The 21,504-nt window shown below is 40.4% G+C and overlaps 1 protein-coding gene across 4 annotated transcripts in view; it reads right to left on the reverse strand.

Annotated features, from left to right (window-relative positions):
* Positions 1-8,039: 8,039 nt before the first annotated feature.
* The window catches only part of PPEF1 (protein phosphatase with EF-hand domain 1), a 134,318-nt gene continuing 120,853 nt past the window's right edge, over positions 8,040-21,504 (reverse strand). For all 4 annotated transcript variants that reach the window (XM_047716630.1, XM_047716631.1, XM_047716628.1 and 1 more), the window contains 4 exons: positions 19,105-19,211; positions 11,288-11,451; positions 9,425-9,509; positions 8,040-8,649 (listed from right to left, as the gene is read on the reverse strand). In XM_047716630.1, the coding sequence (XP_047572586.1) occupies positions 8,441-8,649; positions 9,425-9,509; positions 11,288-11,451; positions 19,105-19,211 (565 nt within the window). In that variant the 3' untranslated portion in view covers positions 8,040-8,440. The remainder of the gene's footprint in view (positions 8,650-9,424; positions 9,510-11,287; positions 11,452-19,104; positions 19,212-21,504) is intronic.

A 21,504-nucleotide genomic window follows, 5' to 3' on the forward strand; every position in this document is an offset into this window, starting at 1 on the left:
AATGGGTGAAGGGGAGTGGGAGATACAGGCTTCCAGTTATGTAGCAAGTTTGGGGAATTAAAGGTCCAGTGTAAGGCACACACTCAATGCTATTGGTATAAGGACGTATCAGGGCAAATGATGGCTACACTTTGTTGAATCACTACATTGTACAACCAAAAGTAACGTAACATGGCGTCACCTATACTAAAAAAAACAAAAAAATTAAAAATACATATTACAAAAGTAAAAAAGCAAATAAGGTTATATTTACTACATAATATGTAAGAACTTTTGTAAGAGAAGGGAGCATGACAAAGTCAACAGCAAGAGATGTGGACGAAAATTTCTAACACAAATGACAAAGGGTTAATTTCTATATTATACGAAAATACCTTACCATCTGATAAGATGAAGTGCTCAAAAGAAAAAAAATGAGCAAAAAAAAAAAAAAAATCCCAAATATAGAAGCCACAGAACAGCATGTCCAGACAGATGAAAAGATGCTCAAAATCTCTAGCAGAGAATATCAATTAAAGAACTCTGTGGTAAGCGCTGTGAACTGTGTAAGACGGATGAATCACAGACCTGTACCTCTGAAACAATACATTATATGCTAATTAAAAAACTTATGAGATCATTTTATACCCATCAGAGTCACAAAACAGAACTGTAACCCCTAATGCTAGTAGAGATAAGGGAGAAGGGAATTTTCATACATTACACATGGAAATGGCATTGCCACAGAATTTTAGGAATACAACAGCTCAGCTTTTTTTTTTTTCTTTTTTTTAAGATTTTATTTGTTTATTTGACAGAGAGAGAGAGAGAGATCACAAGTACACAGAGACGCAGGCAGAGAGAGAGGGGGAAGAAGGCTCCCCGCTGAGCAGAGAGCCTGATGCGGAACTCGATCCCAGGACCCTGGGATCATGACCCGAGCCGAAGGCAGAGGCTTTAACCCACTGAACCACCCAGGTTCCTCAACAGTTCAGCTCTTAATTTTAAGACAGTTAATATACTAACCAGAGATTCAATTTCTGGCAGTCCGTTCCATTAGTAGGGATCGATTAGGCCCCCTCTGTAGGGACATACATTCAATATTTATTGCAGTCTTGCCTTAGGGGTGTTGAGCTAGAGACAAAAATCAATGCCTATTAAAAGCAGGCTGGCAGGGGCGCCTGGGTGGCTCAGTGGGTTAAAGCCTCTGCCTTTGGCTCGGGTCATGATCTCAGGGTCCTGGGATCGAGCCCCGCATCAGGCTCTCTGCTCAGTGTGGAGCCTGCTTCCCCCTCTCTCTCTGCCTGCGTCTCTGCCTACTTGTGATCTTTCTCTGTCAAATAAATAAATAAATAAAATCTTTTAAAAAAAGCAGGCTGGCTGAATCAAGGATGGTCCTCCATAGCACTGAATTATTATGCGGCCATTAAAAAGAAAACTCAGTGAACAAAAATGTTCATGGTAACAGGGTCCGTAATTACCCCAAAGTCTGTCAGTAGCAGAGTGGATAAATAAATTCTGGTATATTCACACAACAGGGGGTTGGAGAATAACCAGAATGAACAGACCACAACTACAAACCACCACCTTGTGAATGTCATAAATACAAGGTCGCACAAAAGAGGAAGTACTGAATGACTCCATGGACACAAAGCAGACCAAAAAAATAACCGAGGCGGCTACAAATCACAGTGATCGTTACACTTGGATGGGGGAGGGGGGAGAAACACGGAAGGAGGCGTGAGGGGGACTCTGGGACACTGGTCAGGTTCGATCTTTTTTTTTTTTTTAAGATTTTATTTGACAGACAGAGATCACAAGAAGGCAGAGGCAGGCAGAGAGAGAGGAGGAAACAGGCTCCCTGCTGAGCAGAGAGCCTGACGTGGGGCTCGATCCCAGGACCCTGAGACCATGACCCGAGCAGAAGGCAGAGGCTCAACCCACTGAGCCACCCAGGCGCCCCAGGTTCTGTCTCTTGATCTGGGTGCTTACATGGGTGTGTTCCTTGTGGAAATTCACCAAGCAGTACACTCATGATGTGTGCATTCGAAAAAGAATTAGAGGCATTATAACTTGTAAGGATTTCAACTAGGTCTTATTGGTTGAGAGAAGAGGAATGCAGAGAAATATATGTAGTCTAGAATGTCGTTTTTATACAGTATGCAATAATAAAACTGCCTTATGGATTACTGCATATGTAAATACATGCTTATACGAGGACAGATAAAAGTCTGCATAGGTTCATGTGGGACGGATAAAAATATGGAAGGCCATATAGTGGGTTCGCATGGCTTCCCTAGGTGAGGGAGAAAGGGTGATGAAGGCCATGATTATGTTATAAAGGAAAAAAAGGGGGGGGCTCTTGTTTCTTTAAAAAAATGTATAAAAAAGATAATATCCCATTTGTGTAAAAAAATTTAAGAACATTAAAGAGGAAAATTATTGGGGCACCCGGGTGGCTCGTGGGTTAAGGCCTCTGCCTTTGGCTCGGGTCATGATCCCAGGGTCCTGGGATCGAGCCCCACATCAGGCTCTCTGTTCAGCGGGGAGCCTGCTTCCCCCTCTCTCTCTGCCTGCCTCTCCGCCTGCTTGTGATCTCTGTCAAATAAATAAGTCTTTTTTAAAAAAATAAGTAAAAAGGAAAATTATTTAGAAAGAAGTTCTACTGAAGTTTAACAGAGACTCACTAAATGACAATATTGTATAATTCCAGCATCGTGGCATATTGTGAACATCAATCATTGTCCAAGTAAAAATACGAAAGCTCAAAATTATTAACAAAGAGCAATAGATTTTAAAAAAATCTATTGGCTTTTAGCAATATGGTGGACTCAGACAACTTGAAAATCCTCTTACCATAATCACCTAGAAGTACTGGATAAAATGTAACATAATTATTTTAAGTGTGCAGTTAAGCTCACGAATAATAAAAGCAAATCCCTGGGTGCCAGAAACAAAGAGGGAAGTGGGACAGCACAGGGGCGAATGCTTGCACTAATGGGTATTTGTCTCCAGAACCCAGGGGTTTGGTGTTAATTCCCACACAGGGAGGTAGGGAATTGGAACTGAGTACTTTGCATAAGGCCAAGACCCTCAAAGGGCTGTTTGATTTATGAAAAGATTTAAAAACAAGAGAGACCACAGGACACAGGGCTTTGGGTGGGAAAAAAAGAAAAGCTTTCTGAGAATTCAAAACCACAGGACCACAATTCGCATTGCTTTTACTCTACCCACATAGTTCAGAAATGCCAGACTCAAAAGTAACAGAATTATTCCTCAAGCAGGGATACTATCATGGCCCAAGGCAGAAGCAAACAAAAAACTTCTCTCGAGAGTTGTGCCCACAATCAGATATTATGGGATTTTACCCAGGGGAAAAAAAACCCAAAAGCCCTGCTAGGGAGGAATTCACAATAAAAAATGGCAGAGCCCATGAGGGACCCATCCAACCCGAACGAGAGTCTGCATATAGAACACCCCCAGGAATGCTCAATACAGACACAGCCAGAGATTATCAAATACATACATATAAAATGAAGAGTAGAAAAGAAGAAAACAAATCCTAAAAGAACTAAACCCTACGAACAAGAGAGCCAGAAGAATTGAACCAAATAAAACAGGAGAAAGCCCATCGGGTATGTTAGAATAAATCTTTTTGAACAGATTGTCATGATAATGAAAAATTATTAAGACATTAGAGAAGACTAAAGTAATTGGGAAAAATACACCATGTTTTTGGATAGGGAGACTCGATGCAGTGAAAATGTCAATTCTTTCCAGGTTAATCTATAAATTTAAGGCAGTTCCCAGCAAAATCCAATAGGAGAGTTCACAGAAATCCTAAAATGTACAGTTTTGTGAATACCGCCGAAGTTCTGCTCCCGGGGAATACAGGGTTTGGTCCCTGAGCGCCTCTGGTCACAAGATTTTTGTCAAGTGACCCATGACAGACCTCCTCTATGTGTGTTTCTGTTCAATGACACCTCACTTCATAGGTACAGTTGATTCATTAACTGGGGTCAGCAGCATTCAACCCCCACCCCCGGAACCTTATTTAATACACCTGTTTTCTCCCAACCATTTCCCTGCCCCCTGCCTCCATCCTAACCCCCCTACCCCACCCCACCCCAGGGCCTTCTTGCTCTTAGGAACAACACTAGAAAACCCTTCAGCACTATGTCTGGGGATCATCTTAAACACTGAAATCACCAACACAAAGCACGAAAATATAAAAAATGGGGCCCTAAATTAACACCAGGTGAAGGACGCTCATTCACAGGAGGACCAAACCAGCAGGCAGAGCGGCGCCTTGTTTGCCCTCAACTGGTACACGTTTGACTCCAAATTTCACTACCTTGCACCCGGCCACCATAAATATGGATTTGGGGTCACACATTTCAGTGAGTGGGGGAATTTGCAAATACAGAGCCCGCAAACAATAAGCAACGACTGTATCTTTGTATTTCCAGGGTTGGAAAGAATATTTGTTTTTAGACAAGAGGCAAAAAGCACAAATTATAACAGAAAAGACTGACAAACTGGGTAAGCGGACATTTAAAACTTCTGCCTGGGGCTTGCAGACGCCGCCCTGGAGCCTCCCGCGCCCCCAAGCCATCGGTCAACCCCTCCGTGTTCCTCCAGATCGCCGGGGACCACAAGCCCTCGGGCCGTGTCTCCTACGAGCTGTCGGCAGACCAAGTTCCAGTGACAGCAGAGAACGTCTGTGCTCTGAGCACTGGGGAGAAAGGATTTGCTTATAAAGGTTCCTGCTTTCACAGGATCATTCCCTAATTGCTGTGCCAGGGTGGTGACGTCACATGTCACCGTGACACTGGCAGCCAGTCCATCTATGAGGAGAAATTTGGTAAGAATTTCTTTCTGGGGCACACAGGTTCTGGCATCTCGTGCACAGCAAATGCCGGACCCAACACAAACGGTTCCCAGTTTTTCACCTGCACTGCCAAAGCCGCAGTGGCCGGAGGGCGGGCACGCGGTCTCTGGCAAGGTGCGCGAGGGCAGGAACATTGCGGACACCATGAAACTCTCTGGGACCAGGAATGGCAAGACGAGCAAGAAGCTCACCATGGCTGACTGTGGACAAATCTCCTAAATTTGACTTGTGTTTTATTTTAACTACCAGACCGTTCCTTCTGTAGCTCAGGAGGGCACCCCTTCACCCCCAGCTGCTCTAAATATCCTACAATCTCTGTGCTCTCGCTGCGACTCCACGGGTTCCAGATTTTCCTTGTTCCCCTCCAAGTCTAGCTGGATTGCAATGGAGAATTATGAAATAAAAATGAACAAAAAAACCTTCTGCGTAAAAATCTGTCAGAAGGAAACCTGAAAAAAAACCCGAATCACTATATTGTTCACCCCAAACTAATAACACTGTATGTTAACTGAAATTAAAATAAAACTGTAAGAATATACTTATATCGGAAAGAAAGTGAAAAATAAAGTCACAGACTGGGAGAAGATAATCTGCTCCCCAGAGAAGCAAAGGATTGGTATCAAGGAGAGTTTTAAAGTTCCTAGAAATCAGTAAGAAAAAGACGAGTAGCTGTTAGAAACATGAGGAAAAGGGAAAAAAATGAGGAAAAGAACAAGCATTTTCTTAAAACAGACTGCCAAACAAAAATATGTTCCATCTCATTTGTAATAAATATAAATTAAAAGTGAGATTTCACAACTCTCTATATATTGTACATAAATACTTTGTCAAATTGAAATGTGGCTGAACAGAACTCGTGTTTCAAGCGGGAGTTTTACAACATTCAGTAACAATCTTCAGTAAAACCTAACTACATTTTTAGGTAAAATTTCCAACAAAGGCATTTAATTTCAGAGATTAGAAGCCCAAGGAAGAAAATGAGAGTTCCAGAAAGAACCCCCAAAATAGATAACCAAATGATATTCAGGAAGCAACAAAAAGACTCATTCTCGACCACCAGGGTTTGGACGTTTCTGAAAACCACTATGCTGGGATTATCAGTGGATTTTCACTTGAGATAATGGGGCAGAAGCTCTGTATACACCAGGTAGTACACATTCAGAGCACTCATCAAGATTCTGTGCTTTGGGGGTCACCTGGGTGGCTCAGTCGGTTGAGTGACTGCCTTCAGCTCAGGTCATGATCCCGGGGTTCCGAGATCGAGCCCCACATCAGGCTCCCTGCTCAGTGGGGAGCCTGCTTCTCCCTCTGCCTGCCGTTCCCCCTGCTTGTACTCTCGCTCCCTCTCTCTAAAAAAAAGAGATTGCTCTTTTGGAACCACTCTCAGTACAAAATTCTGTATTAGTCGGGGTTTTATAGATACATAAAACCAGCAGAAGGGGCTTAGGCAAAAGTGGGAGCTGGGTAAACAGGTTCTGGAAGACGCCTTACCTGGTGTTGGAGCTCGAAGTCGGCAGGGCAGGTAGTCAGGAGGGGAAGGTGAAACGCAGGCTCGAACCCACACACACACAAGCCGGCACCGCACAAGGACGCACCGCAGCCAGAGTCCCTTCTTACGGTTTCTGGCGTTGGTGATGAGGCCGTGCCGCGGAAGCCACGGCCCTTCATCACGGAGCTCACACACACCTGGCCCGGGTGTCTCATCACGGAGCTCACACACACCTGGCCCGGAAATCAGAGAAGCTGACGGAGGATCCAGGGGAACTTAGAGCAATTGTGGGCCCCTTCACACCAACAAAGTGACTCCGCAGCTCAGCAACAGTGTGTGCGAGCTACACTATGGCCGCTACTTCCCTTGGCCGTCCCAATCACTCGAGAGTCTCCCTGGCCACCCACTTTAGCCAGAAACATAGGAGAACAGGCATTCTGAGAAATGCGGTTCAGCCTAGCCAAACTGACACATTGCAAAGCCGTCACATTCTTTAATGGTTGTGTGTCTTCCGACCCTCCTTTTGTTCTAGAGTTAGCCTTAGTAAATTACATTTTTCTCTAAGAAACAGTCTATTCACCTATTTTTTAAAATGGTTACTCACCATATTCTTGTGAACCATTTTTAGCAATTTCTGGTAGAGCTACAGTTGTATTCCTTTTCACTCATTAATATGGCTATCTTATGTTGTTTCTAATTTAATTGCTTTATGATCAGAGAATGTAGTATCTTTGTTTTTGGTTGCTTGGTATTTGAGATATGTGTTGAAGCCTAATAGAGGGTCAATTTTTATAAATGTTCCATGTGTGCTTGAAAACAATGTGTATTCTCTAAAATTAATTCCAGAGTGTACACACACACACACACACACACACACACAAATTCAGTGGATTAACTGGGTTGTCCAAAAATCTATACACTGTTCTGTTATATACATGGTCAATTCCTAACATAGGTGTATTAAAAATCTCCCTCTATCAATTTTTCCTAGTAGTTATGTCAATTTTTGCATTATAAATTTTAAAACTGTTATTAGATGCATAAGTGTTTATAATTCTTTTATCATCCTGGTGAATCATTCCTCTTAGCATTCAATAATGACCCCTTTTATCCCTAATGATATTTTTGCCTCAAAGCCTATATCCTGTCCAACATTAGTACTGCTACAGTTTTAATTATGCTCTTTTTTTCTTGCCCACTAGGGCTTTCTATTACTTTCTTACCAGCTCAGCTATGCATTTAAAAAAGATATTTGTTACATTTTATCCATTATTCCTGGTGTGTGTACCAGGTAGTTGTGGATATCTAACCTGGCATATTGATAGATCTTAAGGTTCTCAAAATTAGAAAAAAATGAAATGCATACTCGCCTTTAGAGAGAAATCTAGATGCTTGATATGCAATCGGGATAGTAGAATAAATTGCACAGTGTGTGCATAACCAAAGCCCCATCTCCCCAGTGAAGGCGGCAAACGATATTAACTGTAGAGCTCAATCTGAATTGTGTTCACTTTGTGTCTCCAACGGACAAGAAAAAAAAAATAGGCTTTTTCAAACAATATACTCCCACAGCTTCCCCCAAGAGTCCGATATGGGCCCCATCCCTCAAGGGTGGTTGCCCCAAGATTGAGAATCACTGGTTTATGGTCTCCAAAGAAGATTCAGTTTAAAGATGGACATATTTTATTCCATTAATAGTTTGGTATGCCTCCTCCCATCCCTCAGTCACTCACACATGTTACACTTTTTTCTGGTGCTCTGTGGGTTCCTTTCAACATGTTTCCAAACTGCTCTGGTCTCCTGGTCCAAGAGGCCAACACTAGGCTCAAACCCAGTTTCTACCTGGCACTGTATGAGTCCTAACACTGGAGCCAAATCCTATCAGCTGACATTTAACCTAGTTTACCAATTACCACTTCGTGGGGACTTTAAACCCCATACTATACATCTGCTTGTGGCATGAATGGGGGGGGGGGGGTCTACTTTTCTCTACTACTGATTATGAATTACAAGGGTTCTGCAAAGATGGCGCCAGTGATTTGGGCCCAAGAGTTTACAAGGAGGGAAAGCCCTCGTTCTTGTTAAGGAGGGTGGCCATCTGATTTGTTCAACTTCTCCAATTTATGCACTACATAGAAAGCCTTTAGAAACTCATTAAAGTCAATGCTTCCATCTTTGTTTAAGTCCATTCTTTCAGCGAGCTCATCAACTTGAAAATCCTCAATGTGAATGCTGTAGTGACTATTGAAGAGTTTCCACATGGCACGAAATTCTTCCATGGAAATCAGGCCTAAAGGAATAAAGAAGAAGGTGTGAGGGTTGGTTTTAAGACCCACCTAATGGAGGGGTGGGGGACTTATACTGATTGAAGAATCCTAATGAGAAGCTCACTCACATGCCCAACCATCCAGACACTGAAGGAAATAAAAAAGTCAGACTGTCAATTTAAGACACAATATGTCATTTTCTAGTACCTGAGATTATTCCAGGTCCAGATTATACTCAAGGTCCTGAGATTATTCCAAACCTGGAATTAGTATACACCGAAGGGATGGGGGTAGACTGTGGACTGTGGGCTCTATATAAGGGAAAGGGACATCAAAGCAGAGGGAGAAGATACCCTGGCCCTCAATAAGATAATGGTAAACAATGGCTCTGCCATGTTTTATAGGCAATGATTTACTTTCATATTTTGATTATTGACCTTTGGTATTCAATGATCTCTGCAGTTGGGGAGTATCTGATGATTTTTTTATTGCCTGGAGTAACCACTATGTTTAAATGCCCAGGAAATTATCTTTTCATCTGTGCTGGTGACTTATAAAAGGAGCTATTCTTGTCTAATAGATACAGAGGCCTATAGGGACTGTAAGGTCTTAAATACAGTTTTTGGACAAACTAAATAATAATAATAATAATATTTAACATAAATTTATTCAACCCCCCAGCCCAAATTAATTCAAGTTTGAGCAAAGAATACAACAGATGAAAACAGAATTCTGCTTTCCAAGAAACAGATTAGCCTTTGCCTTCTACTGCTATCGAACTAATCGACGCTCATTTACCTGAGTGATCAGAGTCAATGACATTGAAGATGATTTGCAGATCAGAGCGGTATCTGTACAGAGTTTCAATTAGAGTAGACTGAGCCTAAAATAAAGATGGTCTAAGTGTTAAAACACATAGAATTAATAACACAGGTCAATTGTAGTAAATGTAACAAACACAAAACATTATCACCAGTTCAAAGGATGTGATTCAGATAGAAATGAGACGACAGGCCTTCCTTGGAGGACCAGCCCTCCTTAATCAAAGACAAGACCATACTCTTGTATGCGGAACCAAGTGCAGTCTGCGTGTGTCAGGGGACAGAGCCCAGGCCATTCAGGAAGCAAGGAACAGCAGCCAACATTTACTGAGAACACCTGAGTGCAGGCTCTGTGCGGAGAGTTTTCCATGGGAAACCCTCCATTAGAGTTTTCATTTCATTCTGTCCTCAACAAGAGGCCCAGGGAACAGAATTATTATGCCCATTTTACAGATTAGAAAACAGAGAGGTAACGTTCAGTTTCTCAAGGTTCACATAGTTGGTAAAGGGGATCTGATTCTCAGCTGCCTGAAGCCAAGGCCTATGGGTTTGGCCATCACGGTTTACTGCCTCTTAGATAAAGCCTAAAGCCTTCTTCCTGTGGGTGTTTCACTCTCCCACTTGCACTTTGCTTTTCTTCCCTCTGCTCTTACTTTCCTATCTCCCCTGCAAACAATCACCCCAATCTCAGTCCCCATCAGCTCCCTTTCAGCCCAGTGTTATAACCAATTGCCAAAGGGTTGTTAACTAGTAAGTATGGGGGGGGGGGTGTCTGGTAATTCTTCCTGCGGTATTCTCATTTTATTTTTTTTTAAAGATTTTACTTATTTATTTGACAGAGAGAGATCACAAGCAGGCAGAGAGGCAGGCAGAGAGAGAGGAGGAAGCAGGCTCCCTGCTGAGCAGAGAGCCCGATGGGGGGCTTGATACCAGGACTCTGGGATCATGACCTGAGCCGAAGGCAGCGGCTTAACCCACTGAGCCACCCAGGCACCCCGGTATTCTCATTTTAATAAGAGATTCTAAAGTTTATAAGTCTTTAAGGCATAAAATGTCATGTCAGCTAGTCTATACCCTTACAATTTAACAGGGGCTCTGCTGAATATTTTAAGGGGGAGTTGAATGAAAGAATGGATGTCACATATTTGACATGGATTTGCTTGCAGAAGCTTTTCCTTCTTTTTCCATCTTGCCTATCCTTAGAAGGCACAAATTTCACAAACAGATCACAATGTACCTAGGAGAGCAACCTTAGGCCTATTCTGAAGACTGCCACACCCATCCATTAGATGATTCTCACTCCCCAACTTTTCTTTTTCCTTTTTTTAAAAAAAGATTTTATTTATTCATTTGTCAGAGAGAGAGCACGAGAGCAGGGTGAGGGGCAGAGGGAGAAGCAGACTCCCCACTGAGCAGGGATCCCGATGCGAGGCTTGATCCCAGGACCCTGGGATTATGACCAGAGCCAAAGGTAGACGATTAACCAACTGAGCCATGCGGGCGCCCCATCCCCAATGTTTCAGAGGACTGAATTCCTCTTATAGGTCGTCTGAAGGGTGTTTTGCTCAAGCCAGGTTTTATTTGTCTGTTTTTTGCTTTTTTTTTTTTTTTTTTTTTTTAAAGAGAGTGAGCACATGTGTGAGGGGTGGGGAGCGCAAAGGGAGAGAGAGAATCCCAAGCAGACTTCACTCTGAGCTCAGAGCCTGACTTGGGGCTCGATCCCACAATCCATGAGATCATGACCTGAGCCAAAAGCAAGAGTCTGATGCCTAACTTGACTGAGCCACCCAGGCGCCCCATCGCTCCAGACAGGCTTTAGCTGGGGCTACGTTTCACTTGCCTCTTTCACAGGTTTCTGAATGTGGATATCCTGGAAGGTGGACATGTAGTTAATATTTCCATTTTTGTCTGTGGTTACCAGATGTGGACTCAGGGATCTCCATGGTAAGTTCAGCCCCAAAGTGTTCTCCATGGAGAAGGCCCACTGGCTCATAGAAAGTTTTCCTAACAACAACAACAACAACAACAACGAAGCCCATATCATTGGTTGATAATTTGGTAAAGAAATGCAACCTACTTGGCGGAACCAGTGAACAGCCCGGGGTTTTGGAGCCTGGGTTCCTCCTGTTCCCCTCCGTGATCTGTCCCAACAGGCACTGCAGCTCGGGTGCATAATATAGAAATTCCCCGCTTCCATTCATCACCCTGTGCTCATCACGACCAGTGCCCCCCTTCATCCCCATCACCTGTCTCACCCATTCCCCCACCGCCTCCCCTCTGGTAGCCAGAAGTGTGTTCTCCGGAGTGAAGAGTCTGTTTCTTGATCTGCCTCTCTCTCTCTCTCTCTCTCTCTCTCATTTTATCCCTTTGCTTGTTTCATTTCTTACATTCCACAGATGAGTGAAATCATATGGTATTTGTCTTTCTCTGACTTATTTCACTAAGCTTAATTCTCTCTAGCTCCATCCACGTCACTGCAAATGGCAGGATTTTCTTTTTATGGCTGAGGAATATTCCATTGTATGTCTATATACCACTACTCTCTATCCATTCATCCATCGATGGACACTTGCATTGCTTCTGTATCTTGGCTGTTGTAGATAATGCTGCTATAAACATAGGGACGTGTGTATCCCTTTGAACTAGTGCTCTTGTATTCTTTGGGTAAACACCCTGTAGTGTGATTGCCGGTTTAAAAGGTAGTTCTATTTTTAAATTTTTGAGGAACCTCCATACTGTTTTCCACAGTGGTTGCACCATTTTGCGTTCCCTCCAATAGTGCACAGAGGTTCCTGTTTCTCCACATCCTCGCCAACACCTGTTGTTTCTCGTGTTGTTGGTTTTAGCCATTCTGAAAGTGTGAGGTAATAGCTCACTGTGGTTTTGATCTGCATTTCCCTGACGATGAGTGACGATGAGCATCTTTTCATGTGTTTGTTGGCCATATTCTTTTTTAAAAATTAAAGTTCAACACATACAGACAAGTTGACGAAACAAATTCAGAGCTCAGTGAATTGTCACAGAGGGAGTTCCTATGTAGCCACCACCAAGGACAAGAAATAGAACATTGCCAAATACCATATGATTTCACTCATGTGAAATTTAAGAAACAAAACAAACGAGCAGGGAAAAAAAGAGAGAAGCAAACCAAGAAATAGACTTTTTTTCTTTTTTTAAATTTCTTTCCAGCGTAACAGTATTCATTGTTTTTGCACCACACCCAGTGCTCCACGCAATCCGTGCCCTCTCTAATACCCACCACCTGGTTCCCCCAACCTCCCACCCCCCCCTCCGTCCCTTCAAAACCCTCAGATTGTTTAACTATAGAGAACACACTGATGGTTACCAGGGGGAGGTGGGTGGGAGGATGGGGTTAAACAGGTGAAGAGCCCCGGGTGACATGTGAAAGTACTGAATCACCATACTGTACACCTGAAACTAATATTATACTCTATGTTAACTAATTGGAACCTAAACAAAAACTCAAAGTTATTTAAAAAAAAAAAAAAATTGTCAATATTCAAACGGCCCCCTTGTGGCCTCTCACAATTACTACCACCACCCACTTTTCCTAAGGAGAGCTGCCATCTTGATTTCTATCACTATAATTAACCTCTTGTCTTTTTTGATCCATATGTAAATGGAATCACAAAGTATATATTTCAGGGGGAGTCTGACTCCTTTTGCTCAACACTAAGTCCATGAGAGTCAGCCATGTTTTCTATTCAGTTTTAGCGTCTTTATTGTCATTGGTGTATGGCATTCCATGGTGTGAATACACACAATTTACATATCCATTCAACTGTTGGTGGGCCTTAGGGTTATCCCCAGGTTGAGGCTATCACAAACAGCGTTGCTAAGAACATTTCTGTACATGCCCTTTTGGTGCATTGAACCTATAGTTCAATTTGAAAAGAATTTATATCTTGACAACTTCAGCCCTTAAACACAATAATATCTACCCACTTATTCCAATCCTTTTTAATTTCTTTTAATAACATTTTAGAAATCTCATACATCAGTCATTAGGCTCGTTCCTCAGTCCTTGCTTACCTGCTGTGAATGGTATCTTTTAAGATTTTCATTATCTAAAAGTTAATTCTTAGCTCTGTTATCAGTTTATTCCTCCTCAGCTCCAAATCTACCCTTCTTTGCCCTGTTTTGTGATACTGGAACCGAACCTTGTAAATATTTCTCTTTTGGCACCTGGTATAATGTCAATAGAGGGCACAGGAAGAATGCTCTAAGACTTGGCAGAAGAAATACCTCTGGTATGCTTTCCTTCTTGCTTTTATAGCACAGCATGGTTGCCAGAGGTGTGTGGGAAATGCATTGGCACCCACTATCTAGTCAATTTTACCAACACCAGAGTGAATGGCTTCCTTGCCAGGACTGTGTGGGAGACTCAGTGGTACAGAGCCCAAAGAGGGTTTTGCTGGCACCCCAGTGGGTGGCTCCATCCTCTTCAGTCCTGGCCCACCAGCTATAGATCATCTTTGATATGAGATACCTGAGCGAACTTCCACCCCATCTAGTGAGCCACAGTCACTCTCTGTCCAATGAGATCTGAATCTTAGCCTTGGAGGGAGTAGGGGGCTTTTCTAAGTTTGCTCCTTCCTTGGGTACACTTTCTTAGCCTTAGAGATAATAGCCGCTCCATATAATTTCTATTCCTGTATCCTTTAGAGTTCTCTTTTAGCCATTTTAGTAATTAATCACCTTTAACTAGTTAATAATTCTTTATATTAAATTTCCCCGTTCAAATGATTGCTGTGGTTTCTGAGTCCTCCACAGATTCCAACCAATATACTAATATATGGAAATGCAATCAATTTCTGTGTATTGACATTCTGTTCTACAAGTTGTTAAATTCACTTATTAATTCTAAGAGTTTATCTTTATTTGGGTTTTCTGTATACTCAATTATGTTGTCTACACATAGTAACATTTTATTTCTTCCTTTCTAATTCTTATCATCTTATTTAACTTGCCTTATTGCAGTAGCTAGCATCCCTAATACAGTGTTGAACAATCTTGACAGTACACATCTGTATTAGTTTCCTACTGCTGCTGTAACAAATTACCACAGACTTAGTGGCTTAAAATAACACAGATTTATTCTCTTAAAGTTCTGGAGATTAGAAGCCCAAAATCTGTTTGCTGGGCCAAGTCCAAGTGTCAGCAGGGCCGGTTCCTTTGGGAAACTCTGATGGGAGGATCCATTTCCTTTCCCTTTTCAGCTTCTAAAGGCTGCCTATATTCCTTGACTTGAGGCACCTTCCTCCGTTTTCAGGGTGTATTGTTTCAATATTTGTTTCCATCAGCACATCACCTTCTCCTCTGACTCCGACTCCTCCTACATCCCTCTTGTAGGACCATCCTGATTATATCGATTCCACCTAGATAATGCAGGGTAGTCTCCCTAGGTCAAGATCATTGTTCTAATCACATCTGCAAATCCCTTTAGCCATATAAGTAAGGTAACATTTAGAGATTCTGGGGATTAGGATATGGACACATCGGAGGATGGGAATTATTCAGCATCTTTCTCTCATTCCCCATCTTAGAAGAAAAGGTTTCAATATTACTCCATCAAGTGTGCTTTTTTCTATAGGCTTTGTTAGACATCCTTTATGAGATTAAGGAAATTTTCTTCTGTTTTTAGTTTTCTAAGTGTTTTTTGAAGCCATGATATCAAGGTAAAACACATCCAACAAGTTTTTCTTATTTGGGGAGAATCATAACTTCTTTAATTTTGTTAAAGCAGTGAATTACACTGACTTCTGAATGTTAAAACAAGCTACAATTCGTAACATTTCTTGACTAAACCAAACTTGGTTGTAATTTAACCTTTTTTTTTTTTTTTAAAGATTTTATTTATTTATTTGACAGAGATCACAAGTAGGCAGAGAGGCAGGCAGAGAGAGAGGAAGGGAAGCAGGTTCCCTGCTGAGCAGAGAGCCTAATGCGGGGCTCGATCCCAGGACCCCGGGATCATGACCTGAGCTGAAAGCAGAGGCTTTAACCCACTGAGCCACCCAGGCGCCCCGTAATTTAACCTTTTGTTAATATTCCATTTAGGATTTTTTTCATCTAAGTTTATGAGCAAGATTAGCTATTAACTTTACTTTTCCATAATGTTTTTGTTAGGTTTTGGTATCAAGGTTATGCTGACCTCCTAAAATAATCTTGGAAATATCCCTTGTATTTCCATTCTCTGGAAGAGTTTGTGTAATACTGGTTTTATTCTTAAATGTATATTGTAATGGTTAATGAGGCTATCTGAACTAAGCTGTCTTTGGGACAAGTTGCAAAATTTCAGATCCATTTTCTTCAACAGTTATAGGATTGTTGAGATTTTCTATTTCTTCTTGTGTCTGTTTTGGTATGTGTAACGTATTTTAGGAATTTGTCCATTTAATCTAAAGTGTTAATTATTAGCACAAGAGTTTCTCTTTTTTTCAAGATTTTATTTATTCATTTGACAGAGAGAGAAGCACATGCACAAGCAGGGGGAGGGGCAAATGGGAGAGGGAGGAGCAGGATCTCTGCTGAGCAGAGAGCTCAATACGGGGCTCGATCCCCGGACCACAGGATCATGACCTGAGCCAAAGGCAGATGTTTAATGACTAAGCCACCCAGGTGCCCGAGCATAAGAGTTTCTATAATACATCTCATGAGCTTTTTAATATCTGTAAAGGCTGTAGTAACATCTCTCCTCTCAATTCTGGCATTGATTATTTCTCTTTCTCTGTCTCCTTACCAGTGTTTTATCAGATTTACTAGTTTCTTCAAAGAATCTTTATTTTTTTACTTTGTTGATCCTAGTTTCATCTTTTAAAATATTAAAATATAGGTATGTTCAGTGCTTCTCTAACTTGTATCTTATAAATTTCAATATGTTGCATTTTCATTCAGTTGCAGAATTCTAGTTTCCACTGTTATTTTTCCTTTTATCTAAGGGCTATTTATTTATTTTTTTTTAAGATTTTATTTATTTATTTGACAGAGAGCTCACAAGCAGGCAGAGAGGCAGGCAGAGAGAGAGAGGAGGAAGCAGGCTCCCTGCTGAGCAGAGAGCCCGATGCGGGGCTCGATCCCAGGACTCTGAGATCATGACCTGAGCCGAAGGCAGCGGCTTAACCCACTGAGCCACCCAGGTGCCTCTAAGGGCTATTTAGATATTTAAATATTTCTTATTTCTAAGCCCCAGGGAATTTTCTGGCTACCTTCTGTCAATTCACTATGACAGAAAATTTATTCTGTATGTTTCTTATACAAAATTTGTTGAGATTTGCCTTCTGTTCCAGTTTATGATCAATATTTGTAAGTGTTCCATTGTGCTTGACAAAAATGTATATTCTGCAATGTTGGGTGCTGAGCTCTATATACGTCTTTTAGGGAAAGTCTGCTAATCTTTTTGTCAGTTAATTCTTTTAGTCAAAGGGGTATTAAAATCTCCCAATGTGATGGTAGATTTCTCTACTTCTATTTGTTCTGTTCATTTTCTTAAATATATATATATATATTTTTTTAAAGATTTTATTTTATTTATTTATTTATTTGACAGAGAGAAATCACAAGTAGGCAGAGAGGCAGGCAGAGAGAGAGAAGGAAGCAGGCTCCCTGCTGAGCAGAAAGCCCGATGTGGGGCTCGAACCCAGGACCTGGGATCATGACCTGAGCCGAAGGCAGCGGCTTAACCCACTGAGCCACCCAGGCGCCCCTTAAATATATTTTTGAGGCTATAAATCAATACATATAGATTTAGAATGGATTCAATTGGCAAACTGAGTATTTTATCATTACAAAGCATCCCTTTTTATTTTGAGTAATGTATATTTCCTTGAAATCTACTTTGTCTAATATTAACAGAGCTGTTACAACTTTGGTCTTGTGTTTTCATGTTGTATCTTTCTCTAAGTTTTGGTTTCAGTATTTTGTATATATGATTCCACTGTCTACAGGTTTCTATTGCAACTACGGAGAAGGCTAATAAAAGTACAACTGTTTTCTCTTTGTAGCAATGTGTATTTCTCTCTGCTTCCAAGATTTTTTTTTTAAAGATTTTATTTATTTATTTATTTGACAGAGCGATCACAAGCAGATCTTGCAGAGAGGCAGGCAGAGAAAGAGGGGGAAGCAGGCTCCCTGCTGAGCAGAGAGCCCGATGTGGGACTCGATCCCAGGACCCTGAGATCATGACCTGAGCCAAAGATAGAGGCTTAACCCACTGAGCCACCCAGGTGCCCCCCAAGATATTTTTATTTGCTGTTGGTGTCCTGTAGTTTCTCCACAAGTATGTATAGGTGTGTATTTATTTTTTTTTATCCTGTTTTGAGAAACACTGTACCTCTCTACCTGTGAATGTGAGTTGCTTATCAGTTCTGGAAAAGTCTCAGCCATAATCATGTCAAATATATCCTCTCTTACAGTCTTTTCTCCTGGGCCCTGAGTAGATGTATGTTAGACTTTACTGTCCATAACAATATTTCTAATTCTTTCTTAAGCAATGTCTAATCTTCTGTTTAACCCATCCATTATGGGTTTTCTTAAACAAGTATATTTTTGTATCTATTTGGTTCTTCAAATTGTTTTCAAATGCATGTCTACAATTCCATCTTTTTTTTTTTTAAGATTTTATTTATTTATTTGTCAGAGAGAGAGAGGGAGAGAGAGCGAGCTCAGGCAGACAGAGTGGCAGGCAGAGGCAGAGGGAGAAGCAGGCTCCCTGCTGAGCAAGGAGCCCGATGTGGGACTCGATCCCAGGACGCCGGGATCACGACCTGAGCCGAAGGCAGCTGCTTAACCAACTGAGCCACCCAGGCGTCCCTGCAATTCCATCTTTTATTTCATTAAACATTTCTTAGTTGTTTGTATTTGTATTTGAAAATTCTAATATCTGATGTCTTTAGGGAACTAAATCTGTAGTTTGTTCTTTCTGTTGACTCTTACTCATGGTAGCTTGCCTCGTTGTTTCACAATCTTTGGTTATGAGCACGTGGTTGATCTTAATCTCTGGATATATTAGTGGCCAAAATTAGGGATGCATCCCTTGAACATGGATTTGCATTTGCTTGCCAAGAGTCAGGGGGCACTACAAACATAGGCCTACCATAGCCTCTTTGAGGGCCCAGGCTTAATGTAGAACTCTCAGATTCAGCTTATCCATCTTTCTATTATCCCATGGTTTAGTCTCAGGATTGAGTGTTACACCAAAATTAGCATTTGCCCTCAGGACAATCTACTATTTTGTGCTTGCTTGCCTACTCCATGCCCCAAATATGGTTTCAAAAATCCTTTCATGAGGAAATAAAATGTTTCCTACATATTTATCTTACTGTGAGGCTGGTCAATGCATTAAAATTCTGTATCCTCTAGAAGCAGGAGGGCCTTATGGAGTATCTAGTCTGAGATACCAGAATGGAAGGGTTGTTGTTGTTTTAAGTTGAAAGAAACTTACTGCAAAGGAGGAATATGGCTTTTTTCAAGCACATAATGGATTATATTTTATTTTTATCTCTATCTTTCCTTGTTAGTAAAAATAGAAAACTGAAATCTTAAGGGAGCAAAAAAAAAAAAAGTTAAATAAATAAAAACTGATTTTTACATAAGCTGTTATGTTAAGAAATGGTAAGCATTATGTAATTTTATTACCTGATTTACTGCGGTCTTGAAGTTGGAAAGCACGAATGAGGTCAGTTTTTCGTGAAAGCATTCTCTCTTTCAATATCCTGATGGCACTACTTTCCATAGCATTCACCCTACGGTAACAAAACAATTATTAGGTGAGAGAAAGACACATAAACCATCCCACTGTGTCTTGTTTTAACGTGTTCCACTTCAAATGAATTGCCTAACTTCACACATACCCTGTTATTAGGTGGTCAGTATTTTTGTATGTATGTATGTATGTGCATATATTGTGAAATTTTAAAAGGATTACCACTGGTGTTTTCTTTTTGATTTCCAAGTTTTACATAAGCAACTGATGTCTGAGCATATCCAAGATAATTTTAAAAAACAAGAAAAATAAAGAGGGACTTGCTATAGCAGACATTAAAATTTACTGTGAAGTTGCTAAAACCAAACAATAGGTATTAACACAAAAGAAGACAGATGCATGAGCAGAACATAATAGAAATTGCATAAACTTAGTGAACTATATATATATATATATATATATATGACAAAGGAGGTATTACAATTCAGTGGAAAGGGGCTATTTTTTTTTAACACGGTGCTAGCATAGTTATCTGTCTGAATGCTAAACCACCTCGACCGTTTACAAAAATAAATTCTAAATAAAGGAAGAAGAGAGAAGTAAAGTGGCTATGAGTCATGTATCCCCTCCCCCAAAAAGCAGAGAGGGCAGACCCAACTGTATGTTTTCTACAGGAGATACACTTTAGTTTCGAAGATACAAAGAGCTCGAAAGAACAAAAAAAGGTGTATTATGCAAACATCAACCATAAGAGAGTTAGAGTGGCTACACTAATAGTAGACAGAATAGACTTGAAGACAAAATATATTACTAGAGATAAAGAGGGATATTTTATAATGATAAAAGAGTCAGACAAGAAGATACAACAATTGTAAACATATATGAACCTAACAACAGAGCCCAAAACTATATGAAGCAAAAACAGACAGAATTGAAGGGAGAAATAAACAATTTAACAATAATAGTTGGGGACTTCAATATTCTACTTTCAATAATGGATAGAACAATGAGGCAGAAAATAAAAAAGGATATAAAAGACTTGGACAGCACTACAAACCAACTAAATTTAACAGATATGTATAAAACACTCTACCCAACAACAGCAGAATATACATTTTTCTAAATCACATATGCAACATTCTCCACAAGGGATCCTATGCTATGCCACAGTATAAGTCTCAATAGATTTAACATGATTAACATAATACAAAGTATCTTTTCTGACTACAAAGGGAATAAATTAGAGATTAATAACAGAAAGAAATTTGGGGAAATCCCAAATACAAGGAAATCAAACAACACAATCCTAAATAATCAAGGGGTCAAAGAAGAAATCACAAGAGAAATTAGAAAATACTTTAAGATAAATGAAGATTAAAACATAATATGTCAAAACACATGAGACACAACCAAAATAGTGCTTAGAAGAAAATTTGTAGCTACAAATGCCTCTATTAAAAAAGATCTCAAATCGATAACATAATCTCTGCTTTCAAAAACTAGGAAAAAAAGAGTAAACTGAAAGAAAACAGGATGGAAAGAATAAAGAATAGAGGAAAACTATAGGCATAAATGTTTTATAGTACTTCTCAGGTATTTTTACATATTGAAGGTTTGTGGTAACCCTGCACTGAGTAAGCTTATCAGCAACATTTTTCGAATAATATTTGCTCACTTTGTGTCTCTGTCATATTTTGGTAATTCTCACAGTATTCAAACTTTTCCATTATTATTTTGTTATGGTGATCTATGATCAGTGATCTTTAATATTAGTATTGTAATTGTTTTGGGGTGCCACAAACTATGCCCACATAGGACAGCCAACTTAATTGATATTGTATCTGTTCTGACTACTCTACTGACCAGTCATTCCTTCATCTCTCTCCCTCTCCTTGAGCCTCTCTATTTCCTGAGACACAAAAATATTGAACTTAGACCAATTAGTAAACCTACAATGGCCTCTAAATGTTCAAGTTAAAGGGAGTCAAAGGTCTCTCACTTTCTATTTTTTAAATTTATTTATTTATTTTTAGTAATCTCTACACCCAATGTGGGGATCAAAGTCACAACCCTGAGATCAAGAGTCACATGCTCTTCTGACTGAAGCAGCCAGGTGCCCCTCCCTCTCATATTAAATCAAAAGCTATAAATGATTAAGCTTAGTGAGGAAGGCATGTTGAAAGCCAAGAGAGGCTGAAGACTAATCTTCTTGTGCCCAAAAGTTAGCCAAGTTGTTAATGCAAAGAAAAAAATTTTGAAGGAAATTAAAAGTGTTATCCCAATAAACCCAAATGATAGGAAAATGGAACAGCCTTATTGCTGATATGGAGAAA

Source organism: Lutra lutra, chromosome X (genome assembly GCF_902655055.1).
Source record: "Lutra lutra chromosome X, mLutLut1.2, whole genome shotgun sequence".
Classification (NCBI taxonomy): Eukaryota; Metazoa; Chordata; class Mammalia; order Carnivora; family Mustelidae; genus Lutra; species Lutra lutra.